This window comes from Hemicordylus capensis, chromosome 6, assembly GCF_027244095.1.
Source record: "Hemicordylus capensis ecotype Gifberg chromosome 6, rHemCap1.1.pri, whole genome shotgun sequence".
NCBI classification, from domain to species: Eukaryota; Metazoa; Chordata; class Lepidosauria; order Squamata; family Cordylidae; genus Hemicordylus; species Hemicordylus capensis.
In genome coordinates this window covers 50,510,952-50,529,900 of record NC_069662.1, presented here as the reverse complement: position 1 = coordinate 50,529,900, position 18,949 = coordinate 50,510,952, and the positions used below count along the sequence as shown (strand labels likewise).

The following is an 18,949-nucleotide window of genomic DNA, read 5'->3' as shown; positions in this document are numbered from 1 at the left end:
CCAACGTTTTTAAAAACCCTGCTGGATCAGACCAGAGGCCCGCCTGGCCAAGTATTCGGTTTCTAACACTTAGATGTATCCGGAAAGCCCACAAGCAAGGTGTGGAGGTGTGGTGGAAACTGGCCACACTTTTGAAGTGATAAGCTGTCCATTCACAAGCTCTGCACAATACTATTTTCCAGCAACCTGGTTTAAATGTGAATGTATTTTATTCCCTTTTGTGGATCTAAGTCTGTCACATTGCAGAGGAAGCCTCTGAACTTTATAGGATCATAGGAAGCTACTTTATACCGAGTCAGACCACTCGTCCATCTAGCTCAGTACTGCCTACTATTCTCTAAGGTTACAGGCAGGAGTGTCGCTCAACCCTATCTTAGAGATGCCAGGGAGGGAACTTGGAATCTTCTGCATGCAAGCAGGCAGGTGCTCTTCCCAGAGCAGCCCCATCCCCTAAGGGGAATATCTTACAATACTCATATGTTCATGCTTGCTACCACAAGACAGCTCTCTTTTTCAACTTGCCCTCGCACTCTACATCACCTTATCTAAAGGTTGCTACCACTGTTTTAAATGTCCTGTAAAATGCTTGGAAGGAATAACCTACATCCTATGAAAACTACTTGGGGGAGGGATGTTTGAACAGGACTGCTCAACTTCGGCCCTCCTGCAGATGTTGGTCTACAACTCCCATAATCCCTGGCTTTGGGTCACTGTGGCTGTGGATTATGGGAGTTGTACTCCAAAGACACCTGGGGGGCTTAAGTTGAGCAGGTTTGGTCTAGAACTATGATACACTCTGTGGCTACACATTGTAGAGTAGAATAAATTGTTGCGGAAATACTGCCAGGGAAGCTTGTCAGCCATTACTGATCTTGCCACAGAGGAACTGCAGATAAGCGCCTAAGGAACTCCAGTCTGAACATCACTGAACTTAAATTATGAAAGGCTGAGATGTTGCTAATCCATTTTGATCTCCTGAGAAACATTCAGCTTTCCTGCTATAAGTAACAGGTCTTTTCAGAAGGCAATTTGTTGAGTGACTGTTCCAATTTGTCTCTCCTAGCTCCTAATTATCCACTTGCAAAGGTGTCACACCACCGAATTTAGATCCGCCAGGCTCGTAACTAGAATCCATTTGCACTTGAGAGCCACATGGTGGAGAGTCCTCCAGTATACAGTGTTGGATTCAGCGTTCCTGTTTTGCAGAATGAGGGGACCAAGAGAGGCTGAGAGAAAATGAACTTCTCCAGAGCCACCCAGTGAGTCCATGGCTTAGCAGACGTTTGAACCCAGTTCTTCCAGGTTTAAAGCCCATTGCCTTACCCACATGCCCACACTACCTTTCCCTGGGATTGAGCTGAAAATAGGTTTGGCTCCCCAACAGTAATGGACTCTCTAGGTCTGCCTCTGAATTGTATTTACCTCGAGGAACAGAATGATCTGGCTTGATGGCTCTTGATTGTCCCCATATGCCCCTGTGCATGGCCTATCTCAGGGCAGAACAACTTTGCCCCTCCGCTCCACGACCTTGGTGCTAAGGCCTCCATCTGTCCCGGTGAAGTCCTACTTCATTGCCTCCTAATTGCCAAGAGCAGCTGCTTTACCAGGCACAATCTGAAGTTTGTCTTAAGGAAGAACCCTGCCTTGTCTGAGGCTCGAGCCAGTTCTCCCCAGGCTTCTCCATCCTTGAGGCACTGTCAAACATGCCCTTTGTTTCTGAAGAAGAAGCGCCTCCTTCCCATGGCCTCCATCATCTGGAGTGTCTCGGCGCTTCCCACAGCGCCCAGTGGTGATGTCACCTGGGGGAAGGGAGGGAGAGGGAGTTGAAGAATCCAGCTGAGCTTCCAGCCAAACAATGGTCTCCTTCTTGTGCAGCTGTCTCTGGCTGGGAGCAGCAAGAGAGCCCATGAAGTCACTCATTGAGGCCTGGGGTGTAAGTTAGCTGTCAGTCATGGGAGATTCTGCTTCACCCTGCCCACTCTTGTTTTAAGACTCTTGGGCTGTTGAGTTTCTAGTGTTATTGTGCTACCCCTTCCCCCAGTGACCTGAGTAGTAGCCACATGCTGGTGTTGGGGAAGTTCCTCAGTCATATGAGTGAGGAGCGTGTGACGTGTCACCTGTATGCACCCTCTCTTCTAATATGTTTTCCCCCTCCCCCTGCTCAGTTGGGTTCTAATGCTGGGAGGGAAATTCCTTGGGGAACACTGTAGAGCTAAGCCATGGATGGCAGGGAAGGCTTGGCACCTGCTGTTCATATGGCCTTTTTGCTCAAGCCTGTGTTCTCTCCCCCCGAGCCCCCTCTCCATGCTTGGGGCAGATCTGAATTGAAAAACATGGATCTGCCACCATCCTGTCTTGTTGGACCCTGTAGAATCCCTGTCTGCTAGTTTCATAAGGGCAACTTTTTACCCCTGGGTTGGTACCAAGAGGGGACTACTATGTTTTACAGAGTAAAACACAGTGTACCTCTGAGGGCCAGTTTGTGCACATACCAAACCATTCTGCAAGGGGAAGAAGCTGGAATCAACTCTCCCTGCTGTCGAGTACCTCCTGTAACAAGTGAGATGGGTGCTCCCTCAGGAGGCCCAGGTCATGCCATCTTTTCCATAGAAGAATTGTGCAAACCAGGCTTCTGTGTATTACAGGCTTCTTCCTGGAGCATCCACCTTGTGTGTTACGGGATTGGGGCTGTTCCTGCTCCTACTCCGTGCAAAGAGGATCGGTTGCCAGATACATGTGTGAACCAACCAATTAGGCTGAGTAAGAATCTGACCAGAGGAGGATGCGGGCAAGGTTTCTGAGCCTCATCCTTGCACACTTATCAAGACCTTTGGTCTCAATGACTGAGCTTAAGTTTGCACGGTTACCATTTCATAGTTTCATCTTTGACGATAAGCTAGTAATATCGGTTCAGTCTTAAGGCACAGGTGACAGAGAAGAGGCTTTGCAAATAAATGAACATCTTTGTTTTAGAGTGTGTTGGCAAAGATTAAACTTCAAGAATAATGGGTGATGAATCTCTAAATCCCTAAGAAGAGCACTGCTGGATCAGACCAGTGGTCCATTTAGACCAGCATTCCACAGTACCCAACCATCTGTTTCTGGGAAGCCTACAAGCAAGGATACTCCTCCTCTGCTTTCCCTCCCAGCAACTTCTATTCCAAGATATAGTGCCTCTGGACCTGGAGGTTCTATTTAACTGTCATGGCTCATAGCCGCATCTTGGGATTGTGAATTGCATAAATTAAATGTGTTGTGTGAAGAAGTACTTCCTTTTGTCTGTCCTAAATTTACTGCCAGTGCGGAAGTCAGAGGTCTGTCCCATGAGCAGCAGAAGACTGCCCTTCTTGTTTACATTCAGGTCCCTGGAGCTGACTCCCCTGATCAGCACCAGAGCATCTCCATTCTCACTGGTTGTTTTTGTTGACTTTTTTTGCCCCTCCACCAGGTTGTCTTTTGCATGGATCGTGCCCTGGAGTTTGCCCCCGCCTGCCACCGGTTCAAAATCCTCAAAGCAGAATGCTTAGCACTGCTGGGTCGCTATCCCGAAGCACAGTCAGTTGCCAGGTAGGATCTGTGACAAAAGAGAAAACCTGCTTAGATGGGAAAGACCGTGTGCTGGGTAAAATGTGTTGGTTAGCAGCAGTTTTGTCTTAAATTTGGTCAATTCCTTTCCTTCCATTGTGTGCATAATTGAGCCTGTTCTCAGGGAAGTTGCGAAATGTGGCCTTCCAAGCTTGGAAGACTTGTTCTTTTTGGCATGCAATAAAAGTACTCCTGTTGTTCTCTGTAACGTGCTGAGAGATGATGTGGTGGTGACGCCTCTGGCAATAATTGGCTGAGCTCTCCCAGTGTCAGAGAGGGGCACAGCAGACCAGAGCGTCTCTAGCTATTATTGGCTAAGCTGCTTGGATACTACAGAAGGGCAAGGCAAGGAGGAGCAGAAGCACATGGGCCTAGAAGAACAGGAGCCAGAAGCTTAAAAAAAAAAAAACCCACTGGAAAGACTGGGGTGGGGGCATTTTGGAAATGGTGGTTGGGAGAAAGGGAGCGCTAGAGCAGTGTTCCCTGTAAGAGGGATTCCCAGATGTTGTGGACGGTAACTCCCATAATTCCCAGCCAAAGGCCATTGCAACTGAGGGTTATGAGAGCTGTAGTCAACAACATCCGGGGATCCCTGTTACAGGGAACACTGCTCTAGAGGAATAAGGGGAAGAATAGAAGGCCAATGGCAGAGGAGAAGGAACACTAGCAGAGAGAGCAGCCTGAAAGAGAGGTTCCCATGGCCGAAAGCTACAGAGGGAAGAGCTCACACACGGATTGGAAATAGCCAGTTCTGCCTGAGGCTGCAGGCCTCTCGTCTCTCGGGAGTGCCTTATGAGTACTGGTCCCTCTGCTGCAGGGTGGAGATGTGACCAGCTCCCTTTTGGTTCCTGCAGTTCTGTGATTATTATTATTTTATTTTTTTTGGTCTTTGCTCTGTATTTCAGTGACATCTTGCGAATAGACTCCACAAATGCCGATGCCCTCTATGTCCGAGGGCTTTGCCTTTACTATGAGGACTGCATTGAGAAAGCTGTTCAGTTTTTTATTCAGGCACTCAAAATGGCTCCTGATCACGACAAGGCCTGTCTCGCTTGCCGTGTAAGTACGAGAGGAAGCAGCCGAGGAAGTGACACTCCTGCCAAGCCTGCAGGCAGTATAGGGGGTAACCTTCATCTATATTTACATAAATAAGGGGGAAACACGTTAAGTAGGGGGTACTTAGAAGCAAGGATCGGTGCTGTTTAAGAATGGTCATATGTAAGGGTAAACACAAATGTTTTCCTGCTTCGTTTCTAGAGATAAATTCGCACACAGAGGTGCTGAAGAAGGCTCTGTGTACTGCACATCCCGAAATTTAAAATTCTGCACCAAGAAGAACTGAATTCTGCAAGCTGTCTAAATTATGCAGATGGATAACGTTGCAAAAAACATTTCATTTTGCACAATTTATTCTGCAGCTTTTGTTATCTTACAAAATTCTGCATGTTAGTTATGAAAGGGGCAAATACAATGAAGCTCTGCCTCCAACCACGGAAAAATATTATTCATTCACCCCTTTGGCTTCTAATACTTCAGCAGATATAAGCCCACAGTTTTAGCATATTTTCACTGGGGGCTTCATAAGGGCTAGAAACTCAACATAAAAATAAAGATAAGAAAGCAAGCTGAGATTTTCTGGAAGCTAAATTCTGCACCCAGTATCACATTCTGCATTATTTGTTGCATTCCTACTGAACCACAGCATATACACAGTCATGGCTCTAGTCTGGTAGCATTCTCCTAAACAAATACTTCAGATGTCAAGGGGTATTAAAAGAATTTGGGTGTTTAAAGAACAGTTAAGTATCCAGATTCCATGCCCATGTCATGGCAGAGGTAACCAACCGCTCTGACTGGGAGTACGAGCAATTGCAGCTGGCATTGATACATGGAAATTTATCCAGAGTGTAAAACAAGTCAATATGCTTCACAGAGTACATGCTATTTTATCTGCTATTGGCATGAAAGTATGGTAGTCTTTGCTGTGCTTAAGTCGGTGTGTGTGTGTGTGTGTGTGTATTGTATGTGTGTACACAGTGTTTAACCAATTGATTATTTTAGATTAACCGATTAAAAACATTTTGATCAATTAAAAAGGTACCCCAAATTCATTTGGCAGCTACTTTTAAAAATAATAATAAAAACTAGAGATGACAAGCACTGTCTTGCAAAAGGTATTGTCCCTTGCATGTGAAAGCGTCTTCTAATATGATTGCTATGGCTCATGAATGTGTCATCCAAAAACAAAGTATGCTTTTTTTCCTTTAGAACTGTTGGGTTCTTGTGTGCACTTTTGTGCAGATTGAATTGATTGATCAGCTAAAACTTCTGTGGTTAGTCAGCTGAGAGTGCTTTAATTGAATGGCAGCCTTAGGTTTGCTGCTCAAATCCTTAAATTGTCTTGTGGGCCACTTCCAGAATGCCAAAGCACTGAAAGCAAAGAAAGATGATGGCAACAAGGCTTTCAAGGAAGGGAACTACAAGCTAGCCTTTGAACTTTATACCGAGGCCCTGGCGATAGATCCAAACAACAGGAAAACCAATGCCAAACTCTACTGCAACCGCGGGACCGTTAACTCAAAGGTAAGGGCAGTTGAAGTGGAGTGTGTTTCTTTTTACTAGAGACACCCCTCTAAAGGTTTGTGTTCCTCACAATTTAGGTGAAGGGAAAGTCCCTCAATTCCACCACATGGTGGGGAAAGGACTGAAGAATCTTTCTCGCAAAAGCTGCCTCAGTTTTTGAAGGCTGTGGCAACCACGCTGAAAGGAGATCTCTTAGTCGGCGTGCTCTAAAAAGGACTAGGAGGGCATCCAGTCAGCAAAGAACCCCTGAGGTGATGGGTTGGACCAGTCCTATAGCTTTATTGGTAAAGAAAGTACTGCGTGCTTCAGCAATGTTGATTCCAAGCAGGAAGGATTAAAATATGAATGGCACATTGTTCTACTCACAGTGTACATCTGTAACAATTAACGTTTTTTATACCACTTTCTAAATGTTCCAAGCACTTTACGTATATTAACCCTTACAACAACCTTATTTATAAGGGAGATCATTATTACCATCCTGGAACTGGTTGAGAATAAAAGTTGGAAGGCAATTCTGAGGATGCGCGAGGGTAGGCCCCACCCCTCCAAAATGGCCGGCTATGAAATCTTGTTCATACAGCTTCCACTACCCACATTCCTTCTTTGCTTCTGGGTTGGTTGGTTTTTGCTAAAATCTCCCGTTTTATTGTGCTTTCAAGACACCTAACCAATCACATAACAATAACCTCTTTATGACCACCACAGCCAAAGTTTTTCTCCAAAGCCATGGGTTCCTGCTTTCAAATGAGTGAGAGAAAGCAATGATGATGATGATTGATGATTGGGGGTGAGGGGTTACATATATTCTTTGCCTGCAGTGCTGTTCAGCACTGCTGAGCATACTTGGCTCATGCAAAGGTTAAATTGTATCTGTTTTTAAAATAACCATTAGGGATATCAAGTCAATTAAGAAATACCAGCTCTCTTTGTTCCTAGTTCCTTGCGGAAGCTATATACTGTAGCTCCCAAGGGCATAAGAAAATCTTCCAGCCACTGAACTGTGTGTGTGAGTGGGTTTATGAAGAACGCTCCTTGCGGGCTAGGGACTGTGGCTTTCTGATTCCAAGGACTTTAACAGCTACAGAATGTGTTTTTCTTGAACATCTGCAGAGTGGTTCATGGTTTGCCAGCATCAGAAATCTGTATGATGTTCATTGCATTTGTTGAAATATAAGCATTGAATATAGATTTCTGAAGTACATGGAATATAGATTTCTGAAGTTCTGTATGGATATTAATTCATGATGAATATTCATTTGAGAGGTTACATAACTGGAGACGGGTTAGCCATTTTGTCTTTCTAGGGCAGGGCTGCTTAACTGCAGATGTTGGCCTACAACTCCATAATCCCTGGATATTGGCCACTGTGGCTGGGGATTATGGGAGTTGTAGTCCAAAAACAGCTGGGGGGGCAAAAGTTGAGCAGGCCTGTTCTAGAGCCATATTGTGCCAGAAGTAATATTTCTGGTACTTTGTTACACTCCAGAAGTCAGTGTTTAATCCTCACGTACTAAAAATTAATGTTTTGACCGTGTGTGTGTGTGTGTGTGTGTGTGTGTGTGTGTGTGTGTGTGTGATAAATACATAAAAACATTGTTATTCCTGGTAATTATTCCTGGTAGTTCTCGTTCACTTTTCATCTTCAAGGAATAAAAATGTTGAGTGTCTTGAAAAATAGTATTGTACAACCCCTCACTGTGCAGAAGAATCTAGTGGCCTTTAAGGAGAAGGATGGGCAAAACAAGTCATTAAATAGCATTTAAAGTGGTGATTCTCTTTCGTTCAGCAAAGGGAAGCAACTCTCCCACTCTTACCCCATCACAGCATCCCTCGGTGTTTTTAGGGTCTGCCCTCTTTTTAGATTATGAGCCCTTTTGCAACAGGAAATCAGTTTGTACACCTCTTTGAGAATTAAATATTTGTTATAGTAATAATAAAGATGTGGTCTTGTTAATTGGCCTGGAAATGGCAAACTAAGATTGAGGAACAATTGCTTTCTGTCCTGGAGATGGAAACTAGAAATAATACGGAGGGGTTAATTTCCTATTTTTTTTCTTCTTCACAAATATAAATAAGCAGAAATAAGTGTCAAAATAAATTTAACTATAAATAAAATATAAGCATAAATTAAAATATAGACATAAGTATACATAAGTGTCAGTATAAATATAAACATTGAAATAGATACCATTTCAGAATACTTAAGACAAAAATACCCAATATTCTATAACTCTCATCTTATCTATTCAACTAATTAAATTAAAATATTCCATGTTTCTCTCTTGATTTATTATATGTAGCAATTCTGCTAGTTGTTTAACTTTCAGTTTCCATTTTTCACCTTCCACTTCAAAATTATTACTGGGATTCCCCCCCGCCCCAAGATATGCTGTCAGCTCAGCTAACTTAAACCATTTCCCTGCTTTTAAGCACCCAATCCTGTACTGTTAGTTTTTTAAAAACCTTGCAGTGGGCTGTAAATGTCAATCTTGCTGCTCTTAGTAGGTATAAAGGAGGAATTTTCATCTCTCTAGGGAATTCGCCAACATAGTTTATGGCTTAGCATTCCTAAGTAAACATCCCAAGTGTTGTATTTAGTTCAAAATAAATATTTGTTTAAAAAGTTTAAACTAACATTTTTGCACCTGACCAATATTTTTGTGTTTGACTGTGCTTCCACTGAAGGTGAGTATAGTCCCCTTTCTCATGATTATAATACCATCCTTCTCCCTTCTCAAATATCTCTTTCATTTCCCATGTTGTCAGATCCCTCTGAAAAAACACTTTCCAGATATTTTCTGCATTTCTTAATGACACAGAGAACTGTAGCTTTTAGGTTGTATTTCATGCCACACGTTCTCAGTGATGTTTTCTTGTATATCTTTTCATCACTTGTTTTTATAACTTTATGTTGATACATTTTCCTTTATATTATATATTTTTGATAACCTCAGAGGGGTTCATTTCCTAACCTCCCGGCTTGACTTGCAGCTTAGGAAGCTAGACGAAGCAATAGAAGACTGCACAAATGCTATCAAACTGGACGACACGTATATCAAAGCATACCTGAGAAGAGCGCAGTGGTGAGCACATGTGTGTGAAATGTTGAGGGGGGACCATAGTTCAGTGGCAGAACACATGCTTTGCAGACAGAAGGCCCCAGGGTCTGATCCCTGGCATCTTCAGTTCAAAGGGCATCAGGGAGCAGAAGTAGGAAAGTCTTCTGCCTGAAACTGGACTGCTAGCAGTTAGGATAGGCAGAACTGGACCATTTGGACGATGAGCCTGAATTGGTAGTCACTGGCTTCATACAGTTGCACGAGATGAGGCAACACACTTCTGGGCTTAGGGTGCCTTGATCCCTGTAGCTGGCTGGGGTAGCAGACTGGAGTAAGATTATTCACTTAGATTAGGAAAAGTGTCCTCAAACCAGCTGTTTTCCTCTTCCCATTGTTTGACTTCTGCAGGCTCATGGTTTCTTGCTTCCAAGTTCATTTTGTAAATTTTATTGACAAAATGAGTGTCTGCATTTTATTATCCCTATCTCCTTTATCCAAGAAGCTTAGGGCAGCAAACGTTTATTTCTCGAGTACACAACATTGGCTTTGCTGGTCTGATATTTTGTCCACATTTCTACTCACAACCAGTATGATTTACCAGGGGCAACAGAAGTAAATCGCTTCTCCCCAGTGTAACTTGGCCAGTGTGTTTTGCTCTTATGCTGTGCTGGAAATGAATCCCTTCTCCATTCAGATTGTCTTTTTGGCTGTTTTTTTTGTTTCAGATACTTATATCCCTCTGCATGATGCCTGAGGCAGCTTATAAAAATTAAAAAGCAAGGACAATACAGTGCATCATACCAACAAAAGTTATCAAATAAAAACAGCAGAACTACAATTAAAACAGAGATATTAAACCAGCAATCAAAAGAGCAGAATAAAAACTTGTACAGATTAAAAGCTTGCTGAAATGCAAATGTGTTGTACCACCAAGCAGAAGGCCAGCAAGGGTGAGGCCAAATGTGCCTTTGTAGGGAGAGAGTTGCAGAGCCTCAGTGAGACTGCAGAGAAGATTCTCTCCTGTGTCCCAACTAAATGAACTTCAGATATTGGTGGGACACACAGAAGGGCCTCCTCGACTCCTCTTTACTGGCTGGCAGGCTCATAAAAGAAGGCCGTCCTTCAAGTATCCTGGTGTCCCCATCAGTTTAGGGCTTTAAAGGTTAAAACCAGCACTTTGAATTGTGCCCAGAAAGCACACTGAGAATCAGTGAAGATATTGCACAGTCCAGAATTGCACCGTCAGCACTCATTAGCAGTTAGGCCACCACATGAAGCTTTTGAGTATTTGTCCAAGACAGCCCTGCTTAGTCATCCAAAATGATGTTATCAAGACAATCTGTTTAGCAACAGGCGTAATTGGTGCACCAGCTGAACCTGAGCAAAGACACTCCTGGCCACAGTTGATACTTGAACATCAAGGCTCTAAGCTGTGTCCAGAAGCACCCCTAAAAGCTAGTGACTCATTTGACTTCCCCTTGTGCTTGGCTTGCTGGCTGGCTTGAGCCATCTGGAGCGATTTTGGTTTTCGTAAAGTGCTGAAAACTGTGCTTCTGTTGCTTAGTTACATGGACACAGAACAATATGAAGATGCTGTGAGGGACTATGAAAAGGTTTACCAGACAGAGAAAACAAAAGGTAAAAACAGAGCACCAGGGCACTGTCGTGCTTTAGAGGATTTTGTAACCTGATTTTACAAACCCTTCGCTGTGTTTCTTGCTTGATTTTTGCGTACAGAATGCAGCTCCCTCTCTTGTAATGTGAAGCTACAGTGCATCCTAAGAATCTGAGGTTTTGTGAGTCTGAATTGAAGTCCAAATATATCTCTTTCTTGAGTGGATAGATAAAGCCTTTAAGTTTATGGACCACTTAGTCTTGGTGGACCTTCGAATTGGTCGAGAGCATTTAGTATCGCATTCAGCTCTCTTTGCTTCCACCTTACAGGCATGTGTGGATTTAAAGTAAATGCTCTCCAATATGCACACCCACACAACTTCAGCCCCAGTACGGTATTACCGACTTGCATTTGACTAAACTCTTCTGTTATTTTTTCAGCTGTTTTAATCTGTAGAGGTAATGATATAAATTCTGATAGCTGTTTCAGAACAAGGTCGTCCACATGCAGGCTCCATTCATAAACCTGATTGACTTTTGGTTTCTGCATTAATGTTGTTGTTGTTTCTGTACAATTGAAGCTGCTTTCTGACACTTCCCCTGTGCTACATTCTAGAACACAAGCAGCTTCTCAAAAATGCACAGGTGGAACTGAAGAAAAGCAAGAGGAAAGACTATTACAAGATCCTAGGTGTGGACAAGAATGCCTCTGAAGATGAGATCAAAAAGGCGTATCGGAAGCGGGCCCTGATGCACCATCCAGGTACTCAAAAATGTACACACACACACACACACACACACACACACACACACAGAGTGAGAGCTAGCATGCTCAGAGATAACCTGTAGGGTGCCATGAAAAATTAAATCTCCACACTAGATGCTTCCTCCATTATATGCCTGTTGGAGCAGGGAGGCCCTGTGTAGTGTTGTGTTCCCCACCCCACCGCCTTACAACACACGGACAAGGACGTTACCTTGAGGGAGAGAGTAAGGATGCATTGGGATTCCCTGATGTAGTTTGTACTGCAGGTGTGGAGGCATGCTGAAAGCACCACCATTGCAGAGGAAGCATGATCCCATCTCTGGGAACTGGCTGACCTGGCCGGAGGGAGAGTTGGGTGCCAGGGGGCAATGTTATTGGTCTAATACAAAAGTCACCTTTGCGAGAATCTCTGCTTTCACTTCAAATGAGCAAGTGCCTAGCTCTCATTGCTGTGAAAGTATGCTAAACAGTGTGTTGGCTGTGCCTAGTGAAGTTTCAAAAGGCAAGAGAGGTTGTTACATAAACTTTTCCTTGGTTGGAGAAATGCTACTGCTACAAATATTTATATACTGCTTTTGGACAAAAGTTGTCAAAGCAACTTTTTTCTATTTACATAGGAAAAATAAAAAAGATGTTTCCCTGTCCCAAAAGGGCTCACAGTATAAAGAAAAACAGCTTCCAGAGGGTAGGGATATGCATGAACCGGTGTGGCACCTCCTCAGGGAAGCGCCGAATCGGAAGTGCATGCCAGCATGTGCGTGCCAATGCCACGCGCCGGCTGCAGAGAACAGTGCCATGGCCACCCACAGCCTTTGGTTGAGCGAGTGCCGTGCCTGGAAAAGCAGCAGGGCAGTAGCGGAACAGGCAAGGACCTGCTTACCTGCTTCTTAAGGGAGCCATTCCCTGCCCCATCTGTGGTTGCCTGAGTCCATTCAGGCACATCCCTACTAGAGGGATGCTGTGCTGGAGTTGAATAGGGCCGGTTGCTCTCCCCTCCGAAATCTGAGAATCGCCACTTTTAAACAGTGCTTCTTTGCTCAGTTAGCTGGGGTCAGTGGAGATTCAGTGTGGATGGGGATTCAATGCCTTCTCCTTGCCTATATCCACACCAAGAAGAACCAGAATGCATTATGCAACATAGAAACATAGTAAATTAGGCAAAATGAGTATGATGCAAATGTGTTTAACTTACATGATTTGTAAAAGATCAAAACACTGAGATACTTCATATGTGGTATATGAAGTACCTTGACAAGAACTTCACATTTTTTAAAGCTCAAAATCCACCCCATTCTGTCTGTTGGCTCCCAGAGTACATCGCCTTCCTTTCTCACCGCAGTTTGAATCTTTCTTTTCTTTCCTCACTTCCTCCCAACTTCCACCCCAAACTCCTGGCAGACCGACACAGTGGTGCAAGTGCAGAAGTCCAGAAAGAGGAAGAAAAGAAATTCAAGGAGGTTGGCGAAGCCTTCACCATCCTCTCTGATCCAAAGAAGAAGGCCCGCTATGACAGTGGGCAGGATCTTGAGGAGGATGGCATGAATATGGGAGGTGAGCGCTAAGAGAGGGTTTCGGCTCGGTGGCTTCTTTTCCCACTGGTCCATATTTTTCATGGGGATCAGGAGAGTGGGGGGATAGTCTCAAAATCCAAAAAGGAGTAGTGTTGAAAAAGATATTCTGCCTCACCAGCCATGCATCCTTCAAAGTAGCATCAACTAGTGCTCCCTGAAAGCTCCTCCAGGTAAGACGGCCAGTGCTCCTCTGGTATTCTTCACCCACTAGATCTTCCCCTGAAGACATTGACAGGAAAACATGGCAGGAATGGATGAGTAATAGTGGATGACCATTACAAGAAGGTGAAGGAGCTTCTCCACTAGCTTGTAGATTGAAGATCGGCCCCTGGCTCCTGCCTCTTCCTCTCCAAGTGGCAGAAAGAGCTGTGGGAATGTGATGGCAACATTCTTCTACCCAACCCATTTAGTAATGGTGTATGTGTCCTCAGAAGCTTGGGGTTTTTAATTGGTGCATAGGACCTGCTGGTCCCTTCTGCATAGCAACTCTGACCCATGTAGCATCTGGCAACTGTAGTCAGAGGCCTGCAAATTGGACATTGGGACAAGAGACAAAAGCTGGGATTCTTGGGAACCAAGGAATCACAGAAGTGAGCATTGTGAAATTCCCTGGCTCTCTTAGAATTGTCTCCCAACATGAGTTTGTGTGATTGGTCTATAAAGCCAAGCGGCTAATGAGGAACTTCTTCTCATCTGCTCTTGTATGTTTTCTTTTTCCACCTTCTCCCACCACCCAAACAGATTTTGATGCCAACAATATATTCAAGGCTTTCTTTGGAGGGCCAGGAGGCTTCAGTTTTGAAGGTAAGTGAGACATTCTCCGTGTGGCCCTTTTAAAAAAGAGCAGTTCATAGGTTTCAATTCTGGCCGCACTTCTTGAACCTACATCTCCAGGTCCCTGTGCAAATTGGAAGCTCATTAGATTCTGTTGTCCATAAATGCAGGCTGTTCACATGACGAGCTCGATGTCCATTCCAGTGCTGTGAGGCAGAACTAGCAACTGCTTTGTCACTTAGGTTTTTGTGCATGTCATGGGAGGGGGGGTGATCTTGCCCCTCTGGTGCCAGATTCAATCCTGTGCCCCTTCCTGTGTCTTTCAGCTTCTGGGCCAGGGAATTTCTTTTTCCAGTTTGGCTAAACTGCAGAAGAAGCCTGTCTCCTCTACTGAAATTGACACGTTATCCGACCTGCTTCTTTTAACCTCAAGTTACGTTCTCCCTTCATCACATCTCGCCGTTCCTTAGGGCTGTGGCATCTTCTCCGTTGGAGACCTCCGTTTTTGTGTGTGTGTGCTTTAGAGTGTGACGAGAAAACCAGCGCTTGGAGGGGGGAGGGGGCAACGAAGGAATATACTTCCTTTTTTTTGTTTGTTTTTATTGTGAACTTTATTAAAAAAAAAGAGAGAAGAGAGAAATAAAATCTTTTGGTTCCTCCATAATAAGTCATTTCAGGCTCCCAAGCGGCTGAGACTTAGCTGAAGGAGCCCTCACCTTCTAAGACAGGCCTAAGACTTACTCAAGCGCAACTGGACACAACACAACGCCATGTTTGCGTAAGTAAGGGGAACCTGCTTAGGTTTTTCTCACTTCAGTTTCGTCATCTGGTTGTAGCCACACTGAACCACAGACACAAGGGCGTTCACACACGAGAAACCCAAGCAAAGAATGAGCTCCCGACATTGCTCTCTGAGAAATTTGCCTTTGGGATAAGGAGAGGACTCCTCTGAAGTTGTTTTGTAATACCTCCAGTTGCTTCTCAGATTCTGTTTCATTTGGGGACAGTTTCTTTCTGCTTCTAGTTTCTTGAGCACTTCAAGGGAATAGTAAGGGCTGACTCACACAGGATGTTCGTCACTTGATGATGACTCCCAGCTCAACATGTAAAACTGCCTCCATTGAAAAGTATATTATGTCCGAGGTAATGTCAGGTGATACAAAATCTTTGTGTGCGGTGTTAGATCTCCAATGGCTGTTTCACACATGCAAATCATTATTTGATGTTGCAGTTACAGTTCATACACGCATGTGCAAAATCATCCTAAGTGTTGGAACCTGTCTTTTGACAAACTGGTTGGAATCTCAGAACGCATCTTTTGTTGGAAACATTTTTTCAGAATTGGCCAGCAACGTTCTCCAACTTTAAAAGAAAATGAAGAAGCATCATCAGGCATGATTGGAATGGTTGTATATGTGCCTGTCAGCTGGGTCGTCCTTCCTTGTATGCTACGAAGGCATTTGATGTGTCTCAAGTGCAAGTCTTTGTGCTGAAAGCAGAGTTTAAAATGTTCTGGGTACATTTTTGTACTTCTGGAACCTCAGATTGTGGCCAAGGCTGAGCTGCTTGTCCTGAACATCTGATGGGTTGTTTTACAAGATGACAATTTGCAGTTGAACTAGTGAAAACCAAATCACCCTGAACTTGCTGGCTGTCATGTTGACGTTTAGGTCTATCCAGTGCTGATGGTAATAAATATGTTGGCCACACAAAGTAACTTTTTCAGTGATACCTCATTCTTTGCTGCGAAATTGGCTTACTCCTTTTCTCTGCAATTTCAAGCCAACACTAGCTAGATTTTTGTCCTGTCCCCTCCAATTTGTGATCCATTTTTACATTAGCTTTCAATTTTCACTCTGAATTGATAACTTCTTCTGGTGTTAAAGCCCAGTTCATTGATACTATGGTGCTTAATTCAAATCAGTTGAAGAAAAAGGCTTGTCACTGTTGAGGTGAACAGCTTTGGACAACTTTCTGCTCATTACTGACTGCTTAAATAGTTGATCTTGGAATAAAAAGAGATTGACTATTTTTTTTAAAAAAAGAAATTGAATTGATTTTCATTTAATGTATTTCCCACATTTAGTCTTGTGCCTATCTACGATTTCCTTCGTCTTAGTTATCCAGGGTGAGTTGGTAGAAAACAGCAAAAGGTTTATGCTTTGATAGACATCTGTATGAACTTTTTAGGAACTATTTCCTGTACAGTATTTGAAATTCTGGAATTTCCATCGTTGGTCCAGCATAAGCCATCATTTTAAGAGGTGTCCAGATTGGGGTTTGGCATTTGTGTGCCACTCTTGAAGTATGCAGTTGTGGCTCCTGGGAAATTAAGAAAAAGTTAATGGTAGTGTTGACGTCCTCTCTTGCCCTCCTTTCTAGCCTTGTACTGCAACAGGGGATAGTTGAGTGGTATAGTCCCTGTGGAGTGTGGGGTGGCAGTCTGAACTGAATTGTGGGGAGAATAAGAAAATAAGCATCAGGAGGGAATAGCATGAGCTGTGGGTCTCAGTCACTTAAAGATCTTTGCATGTTAACTCCTGGGCTGGGGAATATTGGCCACCTCTGGCTTGGACCTCCATTGGGCATCCAAATGTCACTGGTATTTATTTCATTTGCTGAAATAAATACTCCACATTCAGAGGAGTAAATGGGATAGTGTTGGTTGTGTGCAGCTTCTCAGCTAAGATTAACCACAGGGATGGTAGCTGGCAGGAAAGAATATTAAATCGTAACACTCCTCTTTATAGTTGCCTTATGCTGAAGAAATTCTACCAGCCAAAAAGTTTTCTACAGAGGGCTGGTGCTATCGGACACATTGGAAAGCAAGATTGGAGCATCCTATGAATTTCCCCCTTAGATGTTTTGTCAGATTGAAATGGCTTTGTCTTTAGATTTTGAAAACATGGCTTCCAGGAATGTTGTTAATACAGTGAATGTTGCCTGACTTTCTCTGACCGTAGAAGTGTGAATCATCTCGAAACTAGCTTTAAAAATGTCTAAGAAGCTGTTTTCTCCATGTCTAAAGCATTTAAATTCTTTCCTATCCAAAAGCTAGTGATAGGAAGAGATTCCCAGAATTTGACGTTGATTGTAAACCTGGAAGCCAAGGAGTGCCAATGCTTTTTTCTCGGGTTTTTTTGTTGTTTGATTTGTTTTTTGGCGGGGGGACCCTCATTCTTCAATGTTCTGCCTTCTATTATGTTTCTGATTATTTGAAAGTCGGTCTCTGTCCTCAAGACAGCCACTAAGGAGCTTCTTAGATTGCAACGGTTTTTGCATTAAAGCAACAGAGCTTGTAGAATATCTTTGAAAATTATCCAGATGTCTTGTGGTATTTGAAAACCGTGCATTTCGTTTTTATCACTGGATTTTTCTTTTTTAATTAACATTGTTGTAGTTACCAAAAGGTTTCTTGCTGAAGGCCCCAATTCCTCCTCTCTCTGTCTCTTTTGGGGGTCTCATCTACACATGCAGCAGATTGAGGTGGTGGTAGAATGGGCTGCACCACTCTGGACTGCAGGTGGCGGGTCTGGTTTTTAAATGCTCCCTTATAGAAACAACTTGCTGCAAGGAGAGAACTAGCACAGTGGGTACAGAGCTGAGCGAGAACATTTCTCCTTGTTGGTCTAGGTTTTTTTTAATGGGATTTTTTTTTTTAACATGAGGAGGCATTAAAAATTGTTGTATGCCTGAAATGGTAAATTTAACTCTACCTTGTCATTCTGAGACATATGTAGATTAGACTTTGATGGGGAGGGGAGAGGAGAGTAACAAACAAGTAATAATCAGACACTCTCCAGGCAGGGGGTGGGGGAGGCAGAGAGCCCTAGGGCAGCTTCTGCCTTGCTCATGACATTCAGGTCTTGGAACAAAGGATTATAGGAAAGGTTGCCATTTTGTCTCAATGTTTGAGTCTTTCCCCTATCCCTTTTCTGTACTCTCACTGATCATCTTTCCTTGCATGTGTTGAGTCCTCTTTACTGTACAAATAGATTTATGAGGAATACCCAAGTGGAGGACAGATAAGCCAGCGCTGAATCTGTTTGAAGAGAGGCTGTCTAGCTCGAAATATTCAACATACCCAGGTTAACCTGAAAAATCTAGCCTTCCTGTTAAGGAGTTTGTTGCATGATCTGTTTTAGAACAGCACCCCACATCTCCCTCCCTTTCTCCAGGCTTTGTCCTAGGGATGGCTTCACACAGGGATATGTACACTGTCCCACTTGAACCCTTTCACCTTTCTAAGATGAAGAATATTAAAAGAACAAAATTAAGATCAGTGACATTTGTTGGGCAGGATTACAATGTGTTTATATGCAGAATTTCAAACCAGACTGAAGCAAAAACCGTATGCAATTGATATTAACTTTATTATAAATTGTATATGATGTACAAAAAAAAATAAACACTCCAGATCTCACTAGTGACTTTTGCCTTCTTGGATAGATCAGACACTACTGAGTTTGGTTTGTGTGTGGGGGGGATTACAGAGTTGGATTGAATGGGTAAAGCGTTCTACCCCAACAAACCTGTGGCAGTCTTTTAAATTGTTAGGTGTGTGTCCACCGTCATCTTTGAGAACATAGGAAGCTGCCATATACTGAGTCAGACCATTGGTCTATCTAGCTCAGTATTGTCTTCACAGACTGGCAGCAGCTTCTCCAAGGTTGCAGGCAGCAATCTCTCTCAGAAAATCTCTTGCAGAAGCCAAAGAGGGAACTTGAAACCTTCTGTTCTTCCCAGAGTGGCTCAATCCCCTAAGGGGAATATCTTACAGTGCTCACACTTCTAGTCTCCCTTTCATATGCAACCAGGGCAGACCTGCATAGCTAAGGGGACAAGTCATGCTTGCTACCACAAGACCAGCTCTCCTGGAGAAAAAAGGCCTAACCCCTCAGAGCTTGAGATCAGTTCAAAATAAGTATGGGTGTCAGAGGGGAGGAAGGGGGAAGTTCCCTCCTCCCCAGTTGAGCCAGTCACATTGAATTCAG

General features: G+C 43.6%; 1 protein-coding gene across 1 annotated transcript in view; it reads left to right on the top strand.

The window, feature by feature from the left end:
• The window catches only part of DNAJC7 (DnaJ heat shock protein family (Hsp40) member C7), a 47,313-nt gene extending 28,935 nt beyond the window's left edge, over positions 1-18,378 (top strand). The window contains exons 6-14 of the mRNA XM_053264991.1: positions 3,449-3,567; positions 4,491-4,644; positions 6,004-6,168; positions 9,163-9,254; positions 10,795-10,868; positions 11,461-11,607; positions 13,009-13,161; positions 13,923-13,985; positions 14,282-18,378. Coding sequence (XP_053120966.1) covers positions 3,449-3,567; positions 4,491-4,644; positions 6,004-6,168; positions 9,163-9,254; positions 10,795-10,868; positions 11,461-11,607; positions 13,009-13,161; positions 13,923-13,985; positions 14,282-14,319 — 1,005 coding nt within the window. The 3' untranslated portion in view covers positions 14,320-18,378. The remainder of the gene's footprint in view (positions 1-3,448; positions 3,568-4,490; positions 4,645-6,003; positions 6,169-9,162; positions 9,255-10,794; positions 10,869-11,460; positions 11,608-13,008; positions 13,162-13,922; positions 13,986-14,281) is intronic.
• Positions 18,379-18,949: the final 571 nt, after the last annotated feature.